Source organism: Nothoprocta perdicaria, unplaced genomic scaffold (assembly GCF_003342845.1).
Source record: "Nothoprocta perdicaria isolate Ctin4 unplaced genomic scaffold, notPer1 scaffold_117, whole genome shotgun sequence".
Classification (NCBI taxonomy): domain Eukaryota; kingdom Metazoa; phylum Chordata; class Aves; order Tinamiformes; family Tinamidae; genus Nothoprocta; species Nothoprocta perdicaria.
This window is the reverse complement of record NW_020454283.1, coordinates 730,143-750,623: the sequence shown is the minus strand read 5'-3', so window position 1 is coordinate 750,623 and position 20,481 is coordinate 730,143. Positions and strand designations below refer to the sequence as shown.

The following is a 20,481-nucleotide window of genomic DNA, read 5'->3' as shown; positions in this document are numbered from 1 at the left end:
GCCATGGCCCAGTGAGTGCGGGGTGGCGGGACGGCCTCGGTGCCCCCGCGAGGGAGACGGAACGGGGCGGGGGGAGGGGGTGATCGCTGCGTGACGAGGGAGCCGTTAGCGACCGTTAGCGACCGTTAGCGGGGTGCGGTGCGGCCCCGAGGGCAGCGGGGACCGCGCGGCCCAGCCCTGGCAGTTGTTCCGCGAGCGGCAGCGAGGCGCTGCTCACAGCCCCCTTCCCGCCCCGGCCCTTTTGCCTTCGTGCCGGCGCGCAGTGGCGGTGCCCCGAGAGCCCTTGAGCCGCGCTGGGGCGCGGACCCGCCGGGACGTCCCGCCCGAAGCGGAGCCCGGCAGCCCGTGGTGCGGCCGGGGCTGCGCGGCGGGCACGGCGAGGGGCCGCCTCGCCGCTAACGCCTGCGGCCGCCCTTGTTGTGCTTCCCCTTCCCAGAGCTGACATTGCTTTGATCGGACTGGCCGTGATGGGGCAAAACCTCATTCTGAACATGAACGACCACGGCTTTGTGGTAAGTGGGGAAAAGCCTTATTCAGGAGGGCTGATTCACCGCACCTGGGAGCAGAGCTGGGTGCTTTGGGTTCTCCTTTCCCTTGTGTCGGCCTAGTGTGTGTGGTGTTTCCTCCTTGTGCTCTGCTCTTTGTCCTGGGTTACAGAGAAAAAAGGCACGGCACGCCTGTGSTTAGCCACTTACTTGATGTATTAGTTAGGCATTAGCATGATTTTCTCCTTAAGTTTACTTTGGGCTTAGCTGTACATCACGATAGCACTTGCAAAGACACGCAGAAAGCGGCAGGTTTGTCCCTGCCCTTTGCCTTTAGAGAAGGGGGAAGTGGGAGGCCGTGTGATGTTGAATCCTCCTCTCGTAATTCCTAGTCTGAGCTAAAGTAACAGTTCTGTTGGCAGCTTTCATGAACATCCCCTCTTGCTCCCCTAGGTTTGTGCTTTTAACAGGACAGTTTCCAAAGTGGATGACTTCCTGGCCAAAGAGGCCAAGGGAACCAAAGTGATTGGTGCTCACAGCCTGGAGGAGATGGTCTCTAAGCTAAAGAAGCCTCGTCGCATCATCTTGCTGGTGAAAGCTGGAAGTGCAGTGGACGACTTCATCAATAAACTGGTGAGGCTGATGTTCTTTCTGCTTGTAACTTTTCACTGCCTCTTGGAGAATGTTGCTCTAGCAGATCTTGGTTGTTTGTCAGTGGTGAATTTTTGAACACACATATGAGGCTAARATGCTGATTTATTTTTGGTAGGTGCCTTTGTTGGAGACTGGAGATATCATAATTGATGGAGGGAATTCTGAATACAGAGACACCACAGTAAGCCTTGTACTGTTTTATGTCAAAAGTGCGTGGGTAAGGATATTCCCTTCCCATGACTTTCTCTTTTGGTCACTTTAACATTCCACTAATAAGATACCTCTCCTCTGCACAGAGAAAGCGAGACTGAATTAGTATATGCATATGTAGGTGCTAATAGTAGTTTARGACAGTTCCATAAGTACACTTACAAGGGGTGTTGTTCTAATAATTGAACAACATACTCTAATAGTATCAGATACTTAAGATTTGATCTTACCTAGTAAGAAGGCTAGAATTTAGGTTTCTAAGTAGTATGCACAATATTCTATATGCTTTTTTGTMCATGACCACAGGATAATCCACTGAGATAAAACTTTGCTTTGGACCTAATCTGCCTGCACCACATGCCTGTACCTTGCTTGTATCACCTGCTACTAAATTCGGAGCCTTTTCTAGCCTCAGCACTGTGCTCTTCTGTCTGGTGCTTGCAAGCACTTTGTTCTCTCTGTCTCCTTTGCAAGGAGATATGTCCGAGCAGGAGGAAGTTTCCTAATGTTCTCCTTGCTGCATGTACAAAMCCTCTGCAAGACTGTTGCCATGCCAAAGCAGAACTGAAGACCTCATGTTAAGTTTCAAATTAAGACCTGGTTCTGGCATTAAAATATTTATATATAAAATGCTACTTAATSTGCTCTTTCTTTCCAGAGGCGCTGTAAAGAACTGAAGGAAAAGGGCATCTTGTTTGTTGGAAGTGGTGTTAGTGGTGGAGAGGAGGGTGCAAGATATGGGCCTTCACTCATGCCAGGAGGAGCCAAAGAAGCCTGGTAAGCCTGAGTTAGTGTTTCTTTTTCAGGCTGGTTTGCAACAATAGCCTCCTGTTAGTGTTGAGAGCTGGAAGAGGGAGGGAGGAAGGGCATGGGTGTGGAAAGAACACAATATGTTGCTATCTTACTTCCTCAAGGCTCACTATTTCTCAACCTTCTTGTGGTCTTAGGCCAGTGCTAGGTTTTTGTGGTAGGCAAATCTTAGTTAGTTTTCTCACTCAGGAATATACTGGCAAAAAAAATGCCTGCAGAAATCTGAAGGCGGAAATGCACAGAAGAAGAAAGAATTTTGCCTAAATAAAAATATATTTCTTGATTTAGTTTTCCTCTGGGATGCAATGGAAGTTATTAGCCATAAAGCAGGCAGCAACAGATATCCCCACAGTGACATGCATGTCAAAGGAGGCTCTGCCTATTGCACACGCGTTTTTCTGCGAGTGTCTCTGTCTTGCCGTTCCACGTTTTCATACCTATGTTACTGACAAGGTGTATCTATTTTCATATGAAGCTTTATTCCTGATTGCCCATTCTCTCTGTAAATGTAGAAGTGTTTTTCTCCAGGCCTTGTTTGAGCTTTGGAAACATTAAGTCCCTGTCTGTTTGCTTCAGTCTTTCATCGTGAAATCAGCCTGTTCAAACTTGATGGTGCAAAAGCTGGCARTGACACTAACGATCTCTACAGTGTTTCGTCTTCTTTTTGCCCTACTGCTCCGTGAACACTGCTTCTGTTTGCCACCCTTTTGTGAACTTTATCCCCTGCTTTCACTGCACTTCCAGCCCATGTCATGCTCTTTTCCTGTGGTAGCTCTTACTTATTCCAGACTTGGCATTCCATATTGCTATCATGTTGGCTTAGCAATTTACTATGCAGGAGGGAGTTTAGCAATTGCTAAAGCTTATGAATTACAGCAATAATACAAGTTAGTATATCATGTCTTGCATTCACGGAGTTCTATCCCCCTTTCTCCTCCTCCAGATCAACTTGATGTTTTCTTGTAGTTACGGAGCAAAGCAGAGTTTTGCTTCAGCTCTGACTCCRATCTTTTCTGAATGTGAACCTCTCTCATAATTTGCCCTGATTTTCCTGCCTGTAAAAATATGATAATATTTGGGCAACTTTAGCWGCACAGAGGAGGTTGGACTAGATGATCTCAAGAGGTCACTTCCAACCTTGAATATTCTGCGATCCTGTGATTCTGTGRTCTTGCTTGTCTGCACTGTGCTGTAGGAATATGACGTCTGTCCCAATTCCTTGCAAACAGTGTTTAACTCTGGGAGAACCTCACTTTTTAATGGATATTGCTGTATTCAGCACCTTACCCCATCACAGTGATGAATTTTCTTTTGCTGTATTTGTGTCCTTTGCTGCCCTGCTGAGCTGTACCATTTTTCCCCACAGGCCCCACATCAAGACAATATTTCAAAGCATTGCTGCTAAAGTGGGAAGTGGGGAACCTTGTTGTGACTGGGTAAATATCGATTTGATGTTGACCTTTGCTTGTGGTTAGGTCCATGCTTAAGTAGCTTGGTTGCTGACCTTAAGACCAGCCACGGTGGTGGGTTGATTTTCTGGCTGGCTGCATTCGGTTTAGATTTACCATCTCTGATAACTTCTGCAATGCAAGGGAARGATGACGTTTGAGTGGATGGTGGAAGCTAAGTCTATCTGTGATTAGAYGCATGATGTTTTCAGTTAGCACTGGGGTAATAAAGTATTCTTGGATGGAAATAAAAGCTATAGGCAGGCATCACTGGTAGTGGTGGCAGCAGTGTTGCTGATGGCTTTTTTCTTTTTGATGTCTTTCAACAGGTAGGAGATGAGGGGGCTGGTCACTTTGTGAAGATGGTGCACAATGGGATTGAGTATGGAGACATGCAGCTGATCTGTGAGGCTTACCACCTGATGAAGGACGTGGTGGGCATGGATCATGACGAGATGTCAAAGGTGATCTGTAGTTTTTGATGTCTTTCTGAGCCATAGTGACTGCCTGCAGTGTGATGGAGGCGGCAGGGCTTGAGTAAAAGGTGGTCTGTGTGCATGAAGGAAATTTGTGTGCTGTGCTTTCTGCTAGGGTCAAGTGCACAGTACTCATGAGCTTAAAATGAGGTAGGAAACTGCAGGCACTTGCACCTAAATGTTGATATGTTGTTGAACTCTTCAATTCTGCAGTTATTTTTTTTCCAAGGAGGATCTGCTTGTGAAGGAATATGAATTGACTTTCCCTAAAAAAAAAAAACTAATGAAAGATTGAGCATTATAATCAAGCAGGTAATTCTTGCAAAAACTTAGTTGAAGCAAGTTAATAAATGATGTCTCTTCGAATTATATAAAAGGATAGTACTCCTTCCAATCTTCAAGGCCTAAGATGATCAACAATAGGATAGTCAAGGCCTCTGCCTTTCAGTTTGGAGATGGGTGCTTTGCAGCTCTGAGTCTAGGGTGGCTCCTTCCAGGTCAGGGCTACTGAGCAACACTCTTCCAGCGATGCTGAAATCACCGGTAGATGTGGCAGGGTACCAAGAACCGTTAGTTAACACACTGTGATCCTCTTCTGTACTATATCTATCAATCAGTAGACATATTTATATATATATGTGTGTGTGTGTGTGTGTGTATATATGTCTTTGTATATTTCCTTTCTTTTTCATCTTCAGGTATTTCAGGAGTGGAATAAGACAGAGCTGGACTCTTTCCTGATTGAAATCACAGCTAATATTCTCAAATTCAGAGATGCTGATGGCAATTACCTCCTCCCAAAGATCAAGGACAGTGCAGGCCAAAAAGGCACAGGAAAGTGGACAGCCATTTCAGCCTTGGAATATGGAGTTCCTGTCACACTCATTGGTAAATGGTTCTTTGATCTGGCCTTGTCTTTCCTACTTGCATACTTGTTACACAAATAAGTCTGATAATTCACAGTAATCCCAGAGATGAACCCACATGGTTGCTCCAGAGAGCAAGCTTGAGAACCCTTACTGTTTTTCTTCTCCAGATTCTTTTTACCATGTTCCTCAACTTTGGGCTCTTTTCATGTCTGTCCRCGGTATCTTCCCAGTTCTGATGATGGTTTGTGCCAGGTGAATAAGAAAAGCATCATGATAAATTTATGTAACATGCCTCTGAGTAATCTTCTACCTTATCTCCTCATCCAAATCCCACTATATCCTCAAGAAAACATTTTTAGAAATATAGAAAAAAGTAAGTCTTTTTGCTTGGGCATCACTTGATATGTCTATAGCCTTTTCTAAAGGCATAAGAAATTTTCAGAYACCTGCTTAAGTATTAAACTCTTCTCCTGTTTCTGTGCTGTTCCTACTACAGATCCAGCATAGACTTTACCTTTGAGTAAATAAAATGGTTGAAGAGTTTCTGCCCTCAGATTGGCTTTATTTTTCTTGCTTTCTCTTCATTTTTTCCATTGTCTAGTTGGTCAAGTCCTTTTGTATTACAAGATAAACTATATTCAGTCGCTAAAGAGCTTAACTGCAGTGATAGCTATCAGAGTAATGTGGCTTCATTGCAACAGCAGATTTTTACAGAACAAATTCTTCTGTAAATGGTTTTAGTGTTCTACCACAGCTATCTTCTTTTACTTCTAGACTTGGGGGAGAGAGAGAGAGAAAAAAAAAAATTGCTTACTTATGCTGTTAATATTCCCATGTTTGGAGTTCTTCCAAAGATTAAGGGTGGAGAAGGCACTCCCTGATTAGTCCTTTGCAGTACTGAGTAGCACTGTTAGGTAATAGTGAATTGATAGGGAAGTGTGTGCAAGAGCCTTGTGCAAGCGTGGCCCTTCTTAGGGCAGTTGCTCTGTGTGTGGGGTGTTATTGCATAAGCATGACTTGCAGACTTCTCCCTGTCAAAGCAGATTCATACTGCCCCTGCTCCTTCCTGGTTCCCTCCCACCCCTTCCTGCCCTTTCCCCAGTGCAGAAGGATGTTTTTGAAGAAATAGGGAGGAGAAACCAGTTCTGGTTATAGCTCAATTACTGTGAAAACATGATTCATTTTTTTTAAAAAGTGTTTTTTTCTTTTTTTTTTTTTTGATAGTTCACAATGCACATGTCTGTGTTCATTTTAAAACACATCTGCTTAATGTGAATTGACATTTATGCAGCTGCTTTTTATCTTCAGAAGTATGATTCAGGAGTTAATGAAATCTGCAATCCTTGTCTGTTCCCAGGCTGCAGCACAGCACTATTYTATAGATGAGGAGAAAGATCAAAATAACTTCTTAAAGCTAAAGCAGGTGAAGATTCTAAAGATAAATWGTGGATGCCTCATGKKTTTTTTTGTTTTGTTTTCAGATGAAAACTGTGCCAGTCAACATTCTTACTGACTGGTAATTTGGTCTCTTGGTAGTTTTTCTGAAAATATTTGTTTATACACCTTTTTTTTTTTCCCTCCCCGTGAATCTGTTTAGCTATGAGCTGTTTATCACTTGGTGGCTCTCTCACTATGTACATAAGGGCAAGCATCTCAGATAGACTTTAACAGTCATATTGACCTTGCTAACTGTCTGCCCTGTTCTGTACTACCTGCAGGTGAAGCTGTGTTTGCCCGGTGCCTGTCTTCCCTCAAGGATGAGAGAACACAGGCCAGTAAGCTGTTGCATGGACCTAAAATGACTCAATTCAGTGGGAACAAAAAGGCCTTTCTGGAGGACATACGCAAGGTGAGTCACAGTGCTCTGCCTCTTGGAGTKCTCTATTAGAGTGGTAGAGATCAAAGCAGGTTTCAGGTGCTGTAAACTCTGTCAGGGCATAAATCTGAACAGTTCTTGCATTTCCCTTTCGTGGCAGTAGCTTCCTGCATTTCTGCAACCCATAGTGTATTGTCTAGTGCTGACACACATGGCAATATGACCAATTCCCTTACTGGCAATATAAAATCCTGAAGGAATTTAAATCCCACAGTGGACATTGACAGCTAGCTGGGATGCAGAGATTGTAATTCATGCACAGCAGCTCCCTTTTTCCCCCTGCAACATTCCTGCCGTGRGAATGAGAATCTATCTGCTGAGACAAAACTTTCCAACAAGCGGAAAGGACATGTAGCTCCTCATGTAGTATTTGCACATTGGAGAAAGGGGAAATTGCCAGTAAAAGGCTCTGGAACGAAAGAATAGTCTTTTGAGTCCTTTTCATAGATACCTACGTTTACAGGATAATACTACAATCTCAACAAATTTTGACTAAAAGCAAATTGGATAAAGTTATTTATTGACATTTGAGTATTAGTTAGGATTCCTCTTAAAACAAGATAGACTATGTGRACGTTTTTTCTCTTCTAAAGTTTACTCATCAGATTTTCAGGGTAGAGAAAAATCTGTCTTGTCTTGATCTTGATACATACCATCCACTAAGTGATTTTTGACCAAAGATGTGGAATGTGGCTGCTAAACTAAAGTTTGATAAGATACATACCAAGCAGAGTGTGCACACTTCTCGTTCACCTTTGTGAGCATTCACTAAATTTGAATTCATTTTTCTAGGCCCTGTATGCTTCCAAGATTATCTCATATGCTCAAGGTTTCATGCTGCTCAGACAAGCAGCCAAAGAGTTTGGATGGACACTCAATTATGGTGGCATTGCACTGATGTGGAGGGGAGGCTGCATCATTAGAAGGTACCTGGGACCAAGGGTGCTGATGGGGAGAGGTAGTACAGATGAGAAGAGGAGGCAGTTTAGTTTATATAGTGTTAGACTCACAAGCTAAAAATTTTCTTGGAAAATCCTTGGAGTTAATCAGCTGGTAAGACACTGAGAGGCTATTCCTGTAGTGAGCACTGAAGATTACCAGATGAAGCTAATTTCTTGGTGGCTTAGCTATTTTCTTTTGTTTTTGTTCTCATTTTTCCTGATGTTAGAATTTGAATATGGCTGAGTCAAATCTTGGCACTGTCATTTTTGGATTCTAGGCCACTGTTGAAAGCTATGAGATCTGATTCCTGGTTTGTATTTGTTCTGTCTAGCGTGTTCCTGGGAAAAATCAAAGATGCTTTTGATCGAAACCCCGCGCTCCAGAATTTACTGTTGGATGATTTCTTTAAGACAGCTGTTGAAAACTGTCAGGTGAGTTTCCAACAAAAGAAAGGCATTGTAGAAAATAATTTACAGCCTGGACTCCTTTAGCTTCTTTTCCAGAAGTTCCCATCACAGATACATTTATGCTGAAGAATGAAAAGGCAGAGAGGATATCTTTGAAATCTATTTATACAACTTCCTTAATCCCAAAGATCTCTAATCCTTAAGCTCTTTGGGACTTTGTAGTGTATCTGTACACACATAATACATTGGTCTGGGAATTAATTGTCTGTGGTTAAATGTACTTTTATTGAATAGAATATATCAGTCTTGCATGATTAGGGCAGGAAAGCAACAATACAGTTGGAGGTAGCTGAACTTGCACAAGGAAGTTACTGTAGTGAGGTAGGCTATGCTGAGGTCCAAAGTAGAAATTTTGCTAATGCCAGGGTTAGTGATCAGCCTTTGAAAAAATGCCTACAAGTTCCTATTGCCAATGTGTCATCAGAAAGTTGGGGAATATTAGTTCTAAATAAAAAAAAAAAAAAATCATCTCTGAAGCGCTACCTAATAAATCAGCATTCAGATACTTCAAGCTGTGAACTGAAATCTTGTCAGAATTGTGACTTGGAGTGGATAATGTTTATGAAAAAGAAATTATTCTCTTTATTTTTTCTTACATCTCAGATGTAACCGGTGTGCCTCGTACAAAGTTACAAGGTGTATTTGTAATGTCAATCTAATGGTAATGCGTGGGCAAAATAATACAGTCTGTGCCRTGTCATGTTACTTCTCTTTGATACTGTCAGAGCTACTGTTAAAAACTTAAAGATTTTCATTTTATTATTTTATGCAAGAGTATAGCAATTTAGTGGAAATGTGATGGCAGGAAAATCGGTCTAGTATGTGTGAAAAGGTAGACTGTGCCTGTCTTGTGCCTACTAAGCACTTGGATTTCAGTAGCATGGAAGTAAAGCTCCGCTCTGCTGCTGTTGTTTGTAGTAACTCTGAACTAACAGTGTCCCAGAAGTGCCATTCACTAGACCTAGGTCTGTCCAAAGAGTGTCCTGATGAGGGCAGCTGAGGACAGGCAGAACTAAGAACAGGTTATTTGGCTGACAAGACATTTTTCAGTGTTTATAATTCTTTTTACTGAAGCTGAATGTTCAACGCAAATTACTAAATCAAATGTGAAACTGAAATGAGGATTATCCACGTGTCTGAAGTAATGTGCTGACCTCTTATGCCTTTGGGCRGTCTTTGTGCTGTGCTTAATTAGATGTTCTGAAAACACCTCATTATTTGCTCAGTATCTTCTCTGTGTTCTCACATGGATCTCACTTTTGGGATGCATTGTTGATAGTTATGTGAGAGAGCAGCATCCTTATCCTTGCCTGGGTTTGTGGTTTAATTGTGCGTGAAGTGTATGTCTGCACCTTGTCCTGTTTGCAAATTCTGGCTTACTGGCCCTTATTTTGGATCAATCTTTTCTGTGTAAAATTAGGCACCTACTGGTTCAGACTTGGCTATTAGATCTTATATAATGTGAAATAGCATCTGCTTTTAGACAAGAATAGTCTATATGCCTGCACGTGGCTCTCATGCAGCTGTGATTAGTTTCACTTTTTCTTCTCTTCCAGGACTCCTGGCGACGGGTAATCAGTACGGGAGTCCAGATTGGTATCCCTATGCCCTGTTTCACTACAGCACTTTCTTTTTATGATGGATACAGACATGAGGTTCTACCAGCTAACCTGATTCAGGTAGGTGTCTGAGATAGTGTAGTAGATCTTCTGTGAACTAAAGTTAATGATAGCTTGACTTTTAGATTAGTAATTAGAATCATAGAATGCCCAAGGTTGGAAGGGACCTCAGAGGTCATCSAGTCCAACCCCCCTGCTCACGCAGGGTCACCTAGAGCACGTGGCACAGGGCTGCRTCCAAGCGGGTTTTAAAGATCTCCAAAGAAGGAGACTCCACAACCTCTCTGGGCAGCCTSTTCCAGTGYTCTGTCACCCTCACAGTGAAAAAATGCTTCCTTAAGTTCCTGTGGAACTTCYGATGCTTCAGTTTGAAGCCATTTCCTCTAGTCCTATCAMTGTCCACCACTGAAAAGAGGCCGCCCCCCTCCTCCTCCCTCCCTCCCTTGAGGTATTTATACACGCTGATCAGGTCCCCCCTCAGCCTCCTCTTCTCCAGGGTGAACAGACCCAGCTTTCTCAGCCTTTGCTCATAGCATAATTAGCATAATTAGTATACTTGAGTATTTCTTTTGGACTCTTAATAGCTAGATATTAATAAATGTTTCATCGCATTGTTTTTCCTAATAGATAAAGAGTAAGTTTGAATGTTACATTAGGGGAGACAGATCTTACTTCTAGTTGTCATGTAGTTGAGTCTCAGTAGGTACAAATTCTGCTGCTTGTGTGTGACTGATATTCCTGTGTGTGTTCTTATTCTAGGCCCAGCGTGATTATTTTGGTGCACATACATATGAATTATTGTCAAAGCCAGGTGTATTTATCCATACTAACTGGACAGGTCATGGAGGAAATGTGTCCTCTTCTGCCTACAATGTCTAATGGAAATATTTCCAGTTGAAGCCAAGATACTGTAGATCTCAGATATCCCTCCTAGGACCTCCCCACTTTTTAATGTACTGTATTCCAACTTGTGTCTGGGCACTTTTGTAATAACTTGTGGGTATATGTCATATATATCATATTAGAAAGCTAAATAAACTTCCTTATAAATGTATTGAAACATTTTTATTTCTCCTGCTGCTGTCCAAAACAGTCTAAAATGTCTTCATGTGGTATTACATAGCATAAATTTTAAATGATAATATTTTTGTTTTATTATAGTGCATAAGCTCATAGGGATCCAGATAGAGGACTGCATTGCAGTAGCTGCTAAAGTGGAGGTTGGCAGACAGTCTGCACAGTAACGTGACACAGGATTCCAGGGAGGTAAAGGGCTTTGCTGAGCCGCTGCTTACGTGCAACAGGAGATAGCTTGGTTCCTGAAGTTTAGTTCTTAGCTATTCATCTGCACATAGTCATTGACACTGTGAAATCTGCTTGTTTTCCATGCAAAGGTGAAGGGTGGGATGAACTGTAGAAAAACTTGAATGCAGATCTAGAGTGCAAAGATACTTTAAGAGGGATACTCCTGTCACCAAGGCATTTGGTGCTAACTGAAGTTCCTAGTCAATGCCTGAGCATTGGTTGGGAACTGTTGGGTTACCTGCATTGTTAAGTCTTTTAATTAAACATTTCTCCTCTTTGCTTTTTCCTGGGACAAATGAAATGTCTGTAGTGGGATGCTAACATGACCCTAATTAGCTGATGTCCTTCCCCTCTGCCAGTCATCCTAGGACTAGTCAAAATTCAGCTGGACACTTGATTTTTATTATTTTTTCCTAAATATTATTTTTTCCTAAAACATGGCGAGTGTTGAAGTTTGGGCTGTGCGCTCATTTTTGTATTTTGCTCTGCTTATTTCTGCCAAGGCACTCGGTAGTCACACCGATACCCAGTCARTAACTACTACAAAGGTTAGTTTCAAATTAAAACGGTTTTTTTCCCGGATGTGCTGCTGGGTCTAAGCCTGCGGCGCCGCCCCGCTCCGCGTCCCTGCGGCCGCGCCCTGAGGGGCGGTGCGCGACATGGCGGCGGCGCGGGCCCGCCCCGCCGCGCTGCGCGGGAAGCGGCGCCATGGAGGCGGCGGGCGCCGAGGAGCGGCAGCTGCTCGTGCAGGTACGGCGGGGCCGCCGCCGGCCGCCTGCTGCCCTCCCGCCGGCGCCGGTCCGCGCCGCGCCGCGGGAGGGACAAAATGGAGCCGCGGCGGCTGCACGAGGTCCCAAAGCCCCGTTTGGCGCCGTGCGGCTGGAGGCCGAGAGGGCTGAGGGGAGGGTGTCTGTGCACTTGAACGGGAATTTATGTTGTATCCTCCAAAACCACCGCTGCGATTTCCGCGCGAGCTGGCGCAGCGCCCCGTAGAGAACTGACCTGTGCTCCCCTGGGCTGGTTGCAGAGGCTGAAAGCYGCTGTTCACTACACCGTGGGCTGCCTGTGCCAGGACGTGGCCGAGGACAAGGAGCTGCAGTTCAGCAAACAAACTGTGGCCGCTATTTCGGAGATCACCTTCAGGCAGTGCGGTACGAAATCTGTGTGTCTGTTCAAGAACGAGTGCTGGAGACGTTTGTTTGTTTGTCTTAACTCCCCCAGCACTCCTTTATCACTGATGCTGTTTGGTGGCCTGATGATCCAGTTTCAAGTTTCTCACGTGTGCTAGCGCTACCTCCCTGCTACAYCAGGAGTTATTGAAGTGCCTCAGGATGACACATGCACCATTTAATCTAGTTATTTTGTGTATGGGGAGGAATTTCTAATTGTMTGTGCTATCTGTACGAATAATCTTGCATAGAGATTTGTGCATGAACATCCTGTCAATTCTTACACAGAGGGTRTATGACCTTTTGTTTGTTTATGTGTATTCACCCCTCAGCTTCATCCTTCCTATTTCYGCTATGAAATATTTGAAAATTAGATAGGCATTATGCATCTCAGCTGTATTTTTTTGACTTTAGAAGTAGCTATAGAAAAGTAATAGGTATCATTTTCTACTCCAAGAACTTCAAAATATATTGTGTCTTTTTTTTTTCCTCCAGAAAACTTTGCAAAAGATCTTGAAATGTTTGCAAGGTATGTACTGGTACACTTGCWTGTTACAAAGGCTTGCTTTTCTTGCATACCACTCAGATAACTGGGTAATCTTTAAAAATATCTCTTGTACATCAGGTTTCAAGGGGTTCTTTAGCCTGTCTCTGAAATGCAGGTCAAGGTTTCATTGTCCTCCAAGACCACCAAAATTCTGTTTATGACTTCAGAGAAATCTCTCATCCTTCCATCAATCCCCTCTGCTTTTCCTTATCTTAAATTAATTACTTCATGTAATTGTCAAATGGGTTGATAGATAAGGGTACCAGGTGACATGGGAGTGGCGGATGCTTACTAGCATTTCCACATTTCTTCTGGTTGCTCCAAGGAAGAGAGTTTTAAAAAATTAATGTCTGGTGCCCTGGGTCAAAATTCACCCACCAGCCTACTGGAAATAGAAGTCATGCTGCTTGATGTGCTGGTTCCTAAGTTCTGCTTTGTTTGTAAGCAGAAGAGTGGGGATTTAGTTGTGCACAAATGAATTTGTAAAAAGACTTTTGTGTATTGTATTTAGAATAAATGGGCACGTTTACTGGGTCCCTATTTAGTCCTATTAGTTATTGTTCTCAATCACCTGCCTTATGGCCTCACATAACCAATGTTGGCAAACACATGAAGGTTAATTTTTCAATTTTATGCAGGCATGCGAAACGAAGCACAGTCACTTTAGAAGATGTGAAACTTTTGGCTAGAAGGAGCAGTTCTTTGGTGAGATTACTTTCCTGTCACATAGTCATCTTTTTAAATCAACATGTTAGTTCTCAAGAGCATGTGACTGAAGGCCGTAAATGATGAAGCAACTTTTGCTGAAGCAGTTTCACTGTTCTATTGAAGATACATAGGCAAAACTATCCTAATCAATGTTCTTAGCAATCTGTTTAGTTTTTCATCTGCTGCTGCTTGACACTATGGTGTCACTCGCTATGGGACATAGATGTGACTACAATTCAAGCAATGTTTGACTACAGAGATGTTGAGATTCCAAATACAAAAATGTAATAACCAACAGACATGTTGCAACACTGGCAAGTGGGGAAGCAATTATTTTTTCCCCAATGTTGGGTTTCTTTGTTTTAACTTAAGATCATGTATAGCTYGAGTCTTCCTCAGGCTACTGAGGATTCACAGGGTTGTATTTCTCAAATGTTGGTCTATATAAATCCCAGCAGACTTCCATTCATTCATTCATACRTTAAGACATACCTGTGAATGCTTATTTTTGAAGAGGACAATGTCTTCAYAAAGAGGAAACCTTTGTCCTTATATGATACTTGTTAACCACAATTGTACTCCGYATGGCATAAAAACAGAAACTGCACCTCTCTGTTCTAAGGACTTTAAACAGATGCTAGTAAGATTCTGTCCTGTTAATTTTTCTTAACACAAACTCCTTTTGTTCATGTATCTAAGATGATTGTTTTATTGTTCTCAGCTAAAGTATATCACACAGAAGGGTGAAGAAATTGTATCAAGTAACATGGAGCAAAAGGAAAGGAAGAAAAAGAAGTCTAGCACAGCAAAGGCAGCAGAACAAGAAGCAGCTATGGCTGAAAGTGAAGATTCCAACATGGCATGATTTTTCTTTCATGGAACTTCTGTCACCACGTTATCTTACTGCCATATGCAGGCTCTTGCAGGTTAGCAGCAATATTGAAAACTTAGTCTTTTAGGTGAATATGGTTAAGGTTTGTTTGTTTGTCTGTTTTTTTAAGTCCCAAAACTGAAGACCATCAGAATTCAGTCAAGTTTTACAGAAAAAAAATCATTTAAATTGCTCATTAAGAGATAAGTTATTAAAAAACAAATCCTTTATCTAGCAAATTTAGGGCAAAGCATTCTTACTTASCATAAAATTTCTGTACGTGCATCTCCCTCCATGCTGATATTCAGTTCCTGTACTGATAGTGTGACTCTTCCTTGCTTCTATTGTTAATATGTTTGTTTAGGTGTTTTAAGGTTTTTTTTTCCCTTGTTGTCACGATAATTAAAACTTTTTTTGTCACTTTCTCCTATGATATTGTTGATGAACCATCCTCTCTTTCAACAGGCTGCATGACAAACATTACTAAAGTAATAGTCTTCTTAAGGGTGTTCTGAAATACATCACCATTGCCCTCTGCTGGAATGAYAGACTTACCAAGTTCTGGTTAATATATATTATTAGAAAATTGATACAATTCACTGAAATTCACAGGGCTGCTAGGCTTGTAGAAGCATTTAAACCTTGTGATAACATCATAGCTATCTTCCAAGTCCATCTCTTACTTCAAAAGGAAAACYGATCAGTTGTGTAATTAAGAAAAAGGTAAGGCCAACATGTCAGAAACAGATGTGTCTGTGTTTGTTAGCCCTGTTCTGTGAAGTTATCCTTGTCTGAAGCTTTCGTCTGTCACTTCCTCTTCAAACACACATGCATATATACAGTACATATGTACAGCAGGTGCTAGCTGCAGGCTGAAGTTGGTTTACTGGAGTGCTTTGCTGGTTTACTGGAGTGCGTTGGCTGTGGAAATACTAGATAGGTCAGCAGCTCTTTTTTACCAGACAGGAGATCCTAGAAATAAATTGAGTTTCAGTAATCATCTAAAGATCTATAATAAAGCTTACACTTTTTTAAAAATCACTTCACAAGGCTAATKGAACTGTTTAAAAATTCATTAAATGAAGGTGTTTTAGGAGTTTTCACCTTCTTCCATTGATTGTACTATTGAAAAAGATCCAAGAAGCAGTATATAAACTKGACCATTACCATTAAGAAATGATTTTTCATAGAAATTACAGGTTAAGACACAGCACCGAAATCTATTGGCCTATTAAATAGCTAATCACCTCTCATTTTTCACTGGAGAGGTTTGAAGGATGTTGGCTGTAATAGATCTCTGTAGAGGCAGGTATTGGTTACAAATGGATGCAAAGAGTAGCGCCTTACCTCCATCACTGCCTGAGAACGACTGATGAATTAAGCTTCTGTGAAGCTGTCTGACCTAGTCAGACAGTAAGACACAGCTGCACTTGCGGGCCAGAAATGCCAGCAATTTCTTCTAGGTTTTCCTCCCCTTAAGACAGTATCCCACTGAAGGTTTGCTTTCTGATGCTTCAGCAGTACCTGCTTCTTTCAAGACACTTAACATGAGTGAGTGCTCTTACCTGTTATCCAATCATTTCTTTTTTAATTAACCTCCAATCATTTCTTTTTTAATTAACCCTTTTCTTACTGTTTTTTTTTTTCCTCTATGTAAATATTATGAGCTGGAAAACACCAACTTGCACTGCAGCTCAACAGTATTAAGTGTAAGACTGAATACCCATTACTTAATCCTGCTGAGGATTTTAGGAGAAGTAACGGGAATACAGTCAGTAGTATCACATTCAAGATAGCATTTATAATAATTGTGTAGTAAGAACTGTAGTATATAATGATTAACAGGCACCTGAAGAGCTCTAACTCCTCAAGGGAAAAAAAAGGAAGGGGGGGGGGGGGGAAGCAAAGAAAGCTTCCCCCCCACTTTAAGGAAAGATTGAAAGGATCATCCATGYGTTCCTACCAGAAGGATCAACAGGGTTCTGCATGACCCCATCTCAAGTTCTGCCTTCAGGTAGGTGAGTTAAATATTCCTAATATTCCTAATGCAGAATCAAAGTAGTTATGTTACCTGCTATTTTACATAGAGCAGAAACAACTACAGGACTACAAGTAAAACCTTTCTTTCCTCTTTTATGAAAAAAAATTTCACTGCTAAGTTGAGTTTTGGAGGAAGARGGGGGGAAAAGGCAAAAGCACTTCAGTTTCAGCAAGATGTGAAAGAAGGGTTTATAACAGCCAGAATGGTAAATGCAAGCTGAGAAGTGAGGTCACAAAAAATAAAAACCCTGCTGTGACAGCTAGTTTGCTGAGTGCACTCAAATTGTTAGCTACTATATTCAGTGTCATAGAGCATAGTAGAGCATGCTTCAAAAAACGCTGCTAATGTACAGCCAAATGTGCTGTTTCAGAAAGCCTTGAACTTAAAAGGCTTGTAGTAGAAGAAATAGCTTAAGTAGCTCTTTAAAGCAGCAGGAAAGCTCTTTACCTGTCATAACCTATAATATTACAAGCAAGAGTGTCYATTGTAAAAAGCAATTACTTGCTCTAGCAAAGCAGAATGACCAAGGAGTTGACTGCAAGCTTCCCGCCCCACACTGCTGGGTAGTACTTAACAGCCTGCACTCTTCTTCCTCAAGTTCTGAGCTACAKAACTAGCACTAATTCCTGTCAGTTCCACATGGATAATTCAGTGGTGGATAGGCCACATTTTTGTTCCCTTGAGCAAGGGCACTAGAACGGATTAGAATGCTTATTGCAGTTACAGCAGGAGGTTAAATTTGAGTGTGCCATACATCAGTTAGAATACTTCATCCAAACTCCTGCTGCAGCAGGATGCACTGACGGGCATCGTGCAACATTTAAGGTTATGGTGAATCAGTGGAGTTTAGATAAAGCTAGGAGAAACATTAGCACATAGTAAAACTCCTCAGCAGTTTTTTTTTTAAGCTCACCCTTCAGATTATCCCATATACATACTCCGATCTTGCAGGAAAAGAGATTTGGGGGTTGGGAAGCTAAGTAAGATCTCTGGTATAGCATCACCAATGTGAATATGCACCACCCTAAATAATATCTTTGGAAAGGTTAAAGGCAGGATGCTTCTATCTAAGGAAACATGAGCAAAATACACCTTCTTCTGTCCTTGTAATCTTGCACTTATCACCATATTCTTTAACCATAGTAGTGGTGAGAATATCAACACTAGTCCAACAGTATGGTAAAACTCTTTTAATGACATTAAAAAAGCCACTTCAAATTTAAAAGCCTGTTAATACAAGTATCATGATCACTGTGCCAATGATTAAGACAATAAGGACAGGCACAAGAGACTTATGCCCTGGAGCCCTTCAAAACAAGCGTCTCCACCATTGCTCTCTCTTAGATATATTAAAAAAAAAAAAAGAAAAAAGCACCAAACCACCACATACACCACCAACCGCTGAGGGTTTAAGTAGACCCAGTCACAGGCCCTACCAAAGGATGAGTGGTGCATATGTTCAGCAAGGAATCCTGAAGACACCTTCTTTCTAGTTAACTGTGCCTCAGTGTCCCTGTGAGGTAAGGTAAATATTTCCCCATCATTTCATTGTAAAGGAAGGAAGACRAGAGGCAAATTGCCTGAGGCTTCAGCGGGTAGATCCAGTATTATCAGAGGGAAGTTTCTGGCTCACAGCCTGGTATTCAGAGCTGAACACTGGCATGCTATGCTTAGCAATACCATTGTTCCAGCGTTCTGCAAAACGTGAGAAGCCCTTTGGTTACACATGATTTGAGTCGTCATAAGAGTTTAAGCCTCAGGACAATATCCAGATTTTAGTGGTCTAGAGCCAGACTACAGTATGACCAGCAAACTGGTTCCCAGGACATAACTTGCTTGTGTTGGTCCTAACGCAAACAGGACCTGTATTTCCTTGACACACGAGGCAGTGCTAYGCAGAGTTATTTTTTGCGTTTTGAACTGGGCCAGTCTCCCCAAGGGAGTGTTTTCTTGCCCTTTGAGATGCTCCTCAGGGAATGCAGAGTCTGCACTTGTTGTAGTCGCTTAGAGAGCTCCTGGTCACAGGCTTGCTGCAGAGCTTCAGCTTTCTGCTTGTCCCAGCTTAGAGCCGAGGCCAGGGCTTCTGTGTCTTCTTTGACAACCAGCTGTAATGAGACAGATTTTTAATCTGCTACTGCTGCTCCTCCACCACTAATACCTCTACCAGTATTAAGAGGAATAACGAGATCATCTAGTCAATAGTGACAACAGTTTGGCTTAGAATGACTTCCTGGCTCAGATTTTCTATCATTTGGGCTACGGTGTTTTTTCCTCTAAAGCTTTACCAACATTTAAAGCCATTTAAAGATTGAAGGCATATTCAGATGTCCAACAAGTGAACAGAAAACAGTTCCTCAGTTTCAATAACACAGAAAAGCTACAGTAGCAAGATCATGGCAATAGGGAGAAAAAAGAAAAACACCGCTTTTAATGGTTAAAATTTWTGTAGACTTTGTCCTTTCTAAACTATGACTTTACTTACACTACTTTGATTTGGAAATGTAAAAGAAGCAAAATTAGATGTATCTGCATTAAAAAAGAACTGATGAGACAGCTGAAGTTTTGGCAAAGATCAAGATTCTTGTGGCTTTTCAGGGGTGAATGCTAGTAAGARTGTCAGCAGGATGCTACAGAGGAGCTTCAAGCCAGGGGAAAGAGATTACTGAAATACAGAAACAAACTAGATTTCATCCCTTTGAGATAGCAGAGTAGGGAGCAGAGCCTCCAGAGGCAAGGACAGCTTCCCTCATAACCTCCCTCTGGAAGGAGCTCCAGAAGGTGCTTGTTTCTCACCCACCTCTAAGTCTTGACTGTCCAAGCAGAGTTCTGGCGCAGGTTTCCCTTTCAGGATGGCAAGGGTCTGGTCACTGAGTGCTGTTTTGGCCAAAACGCCTGTACTGCTGGTACCTGTGTCAACCACATCCATCTCCTCTCTTGGTTCAGCCCCAGACTCTAAAAAGCAGCAGAAACATTATAGCCTGTGACATAAAGCAGGGAGGCAACTCTTCTGTCCTATGTTTATTTTTGAGATTACTAAGATGTCTGAGTGTTTAGGTGCAGCCTCTAAGCTTGGAAACTCAAAATGGTAAAAGATTGCTATATAGGTTGAGCTTTTCCCTGGTCTTTTTAGCTTCAGACTTCATGAGAAGTGGGATGGAGCAGCGAAAGTACTCCTAGAAAAAAGTACCGAGAGCAAAAATAATGGTCRTCAGCTATTACACGAACACTAACAGATGCCCTTCCCCTCCCCTTGTTTATTCAACTCAATTACTTCAGTCTTCCTCGACAAGCTCCTTGTCCAGCAGCCTSCTGCTCCCTCACCTGCTGCTTTGCTGAGGATACTCTCCTCCTTCTTCAAGGCCTGCAGGTAGAGTTCCAGGAGCTGCCTTGACTGGCGTTCTTCTTCTCGCCTGTCCAGCACCTGCTGCAGGGTGTCCTGCAAAGCCTGGACCTGGGTCTGGCTTTGCTCAAGYTCCTCTGCCAGCTCTGAAGGCGGTACATCAATAAGCACCTTAAAAACAAYGAGAGGGCTCCTGCTGCTGGGCTGATTTAGCCACTCGTCCCATTCCGCTGACKAGGATGCGGACAGGAGGCTCCAGGACTGACACAGAGCCTCTGCCTTCCGGAAGGTGCAAGCGTTCCAAGGCTTCCAGGGCACAGGGAGCCAGGCTGGGCACGAGRGGCTGCAGTGGAGCTCCAGCGGAAAAGCATTCAGGAAGGGAGGAAAGCACGTGGATCTAGCGGAGAAATCCTGARCCCCCCCGGGAATCGGCGTACCCTCGTTAACGGCAAGACCCGGSCGCAGCCGGGGAGTCCGGCGCCGTACCTGGAGATCGCCTTCCGCCATGAGGATGACGCTGGACAGGTCGTGCCGCAGGCGCCGGGCCAGCTGCCGCCACCGCTCCGCGGCGCCGTCCACCTCATCCAGGGGCTCCAGCCAGCCCGGCCCGCCGCCTGCCGCGGGGAGCCGCGCTCAGCGGCGCC

General features: G+C 42.8%; 3 protein-coding genes across 3 annotated transcripts in view; 2 read left to right on the top strand and 1 right to left on the bottom strand.

The window, feature by feature from the left end:
• On the top strand, nucleotides 1–10,866 carry PGD (phosphogluconate dehydrogenase). Its single transcript, XM_026053636.1, has 13 exons — nucleotides 1–11; nucleotides 437–512; nucleotides 939–1,118; nucleotides 1,255–1,320; nucleotides 2,008–2,126; nucleotides 3,526–3,595; nucleotides 3,937–4,071; nucleotides 4,782–4,971; nucleotides 6,671–6,801; nucleotides 7,621–7,754; nucleotides 8,102–8,201; nucleotides 9,794–9,916; nucleotides 10,616–10,866. Exons 1-13 carry the CDS (start codon nucleotides 4–6, stop codon nucleotides 10,733–10,735), a joined length of 1,452 nt encoding a protein of 483 aa, XP_025909421.1. The 5' UTR covers nucleotides 1–3; the 3' UTR covers nucleotides 10,736–10,866.
• Nucleotides 10,867–11,865: 999 nt separating this feature from the next.
• On the top strand, nucleotides 11,866–14,871 carry LOC112959594 (centromere protein S-like). The gene is made up of 5 exons (XM_026053637.1): nucleotides 11,866–11,911; nucleotides 12,189–12,312; nucleotides 12,826–12,859; nucleotides 13,516–13,582; nucleotides 14,307–14,871. Exons 1-5 carry the CDS (start codon nucleotides 11,870–11,872, stop codon nucleotides 14,448–14,450), a joined length of 411 nt encoding a protein of 136 aa, XP_025909422.1. The 5' UTR covers nucleotides 11,866–11,869; the 3' UTR covers nucleotides 14,451–14,871.
• A 3,017-nt stretch (nucleotides 14,872–17,888) lies between these two features.
• DFFA (DNA fragmentation factor subunit alpha) overlaps nucleotides 17,889–20,481 on the bottom strand; it is a 4,178-nt gene continuing 1,585 nt past the window's right edge. The window contains exons 2-5 of the mRNA XM_026053554.1: nucleotides 20,324–20,469; nucleotides 19,819–20,008; nucleotides 19,295–19,449; nucleotides 17,889–18,602 (exon numbers count right to left, since the gene is read on the bottom strand). Of these exons, the coding sequence (XP_025909339.1) occupies nucleotides 18,399–18,602; nucleotides 19,295–19,449; nucleotides 19,819–20,008; nucleotides 20,324–20,469 (695 nt within the window). The 3' untranslated portion in view covers nucleotides 17,889–18,398. The remainder of the gene's footprint in view (nucleotides 18,603–19,294; nucleotides 19,450–19,818; nucleotides 20,009–20,323; nucleotides 20,470–20,481) is intronic.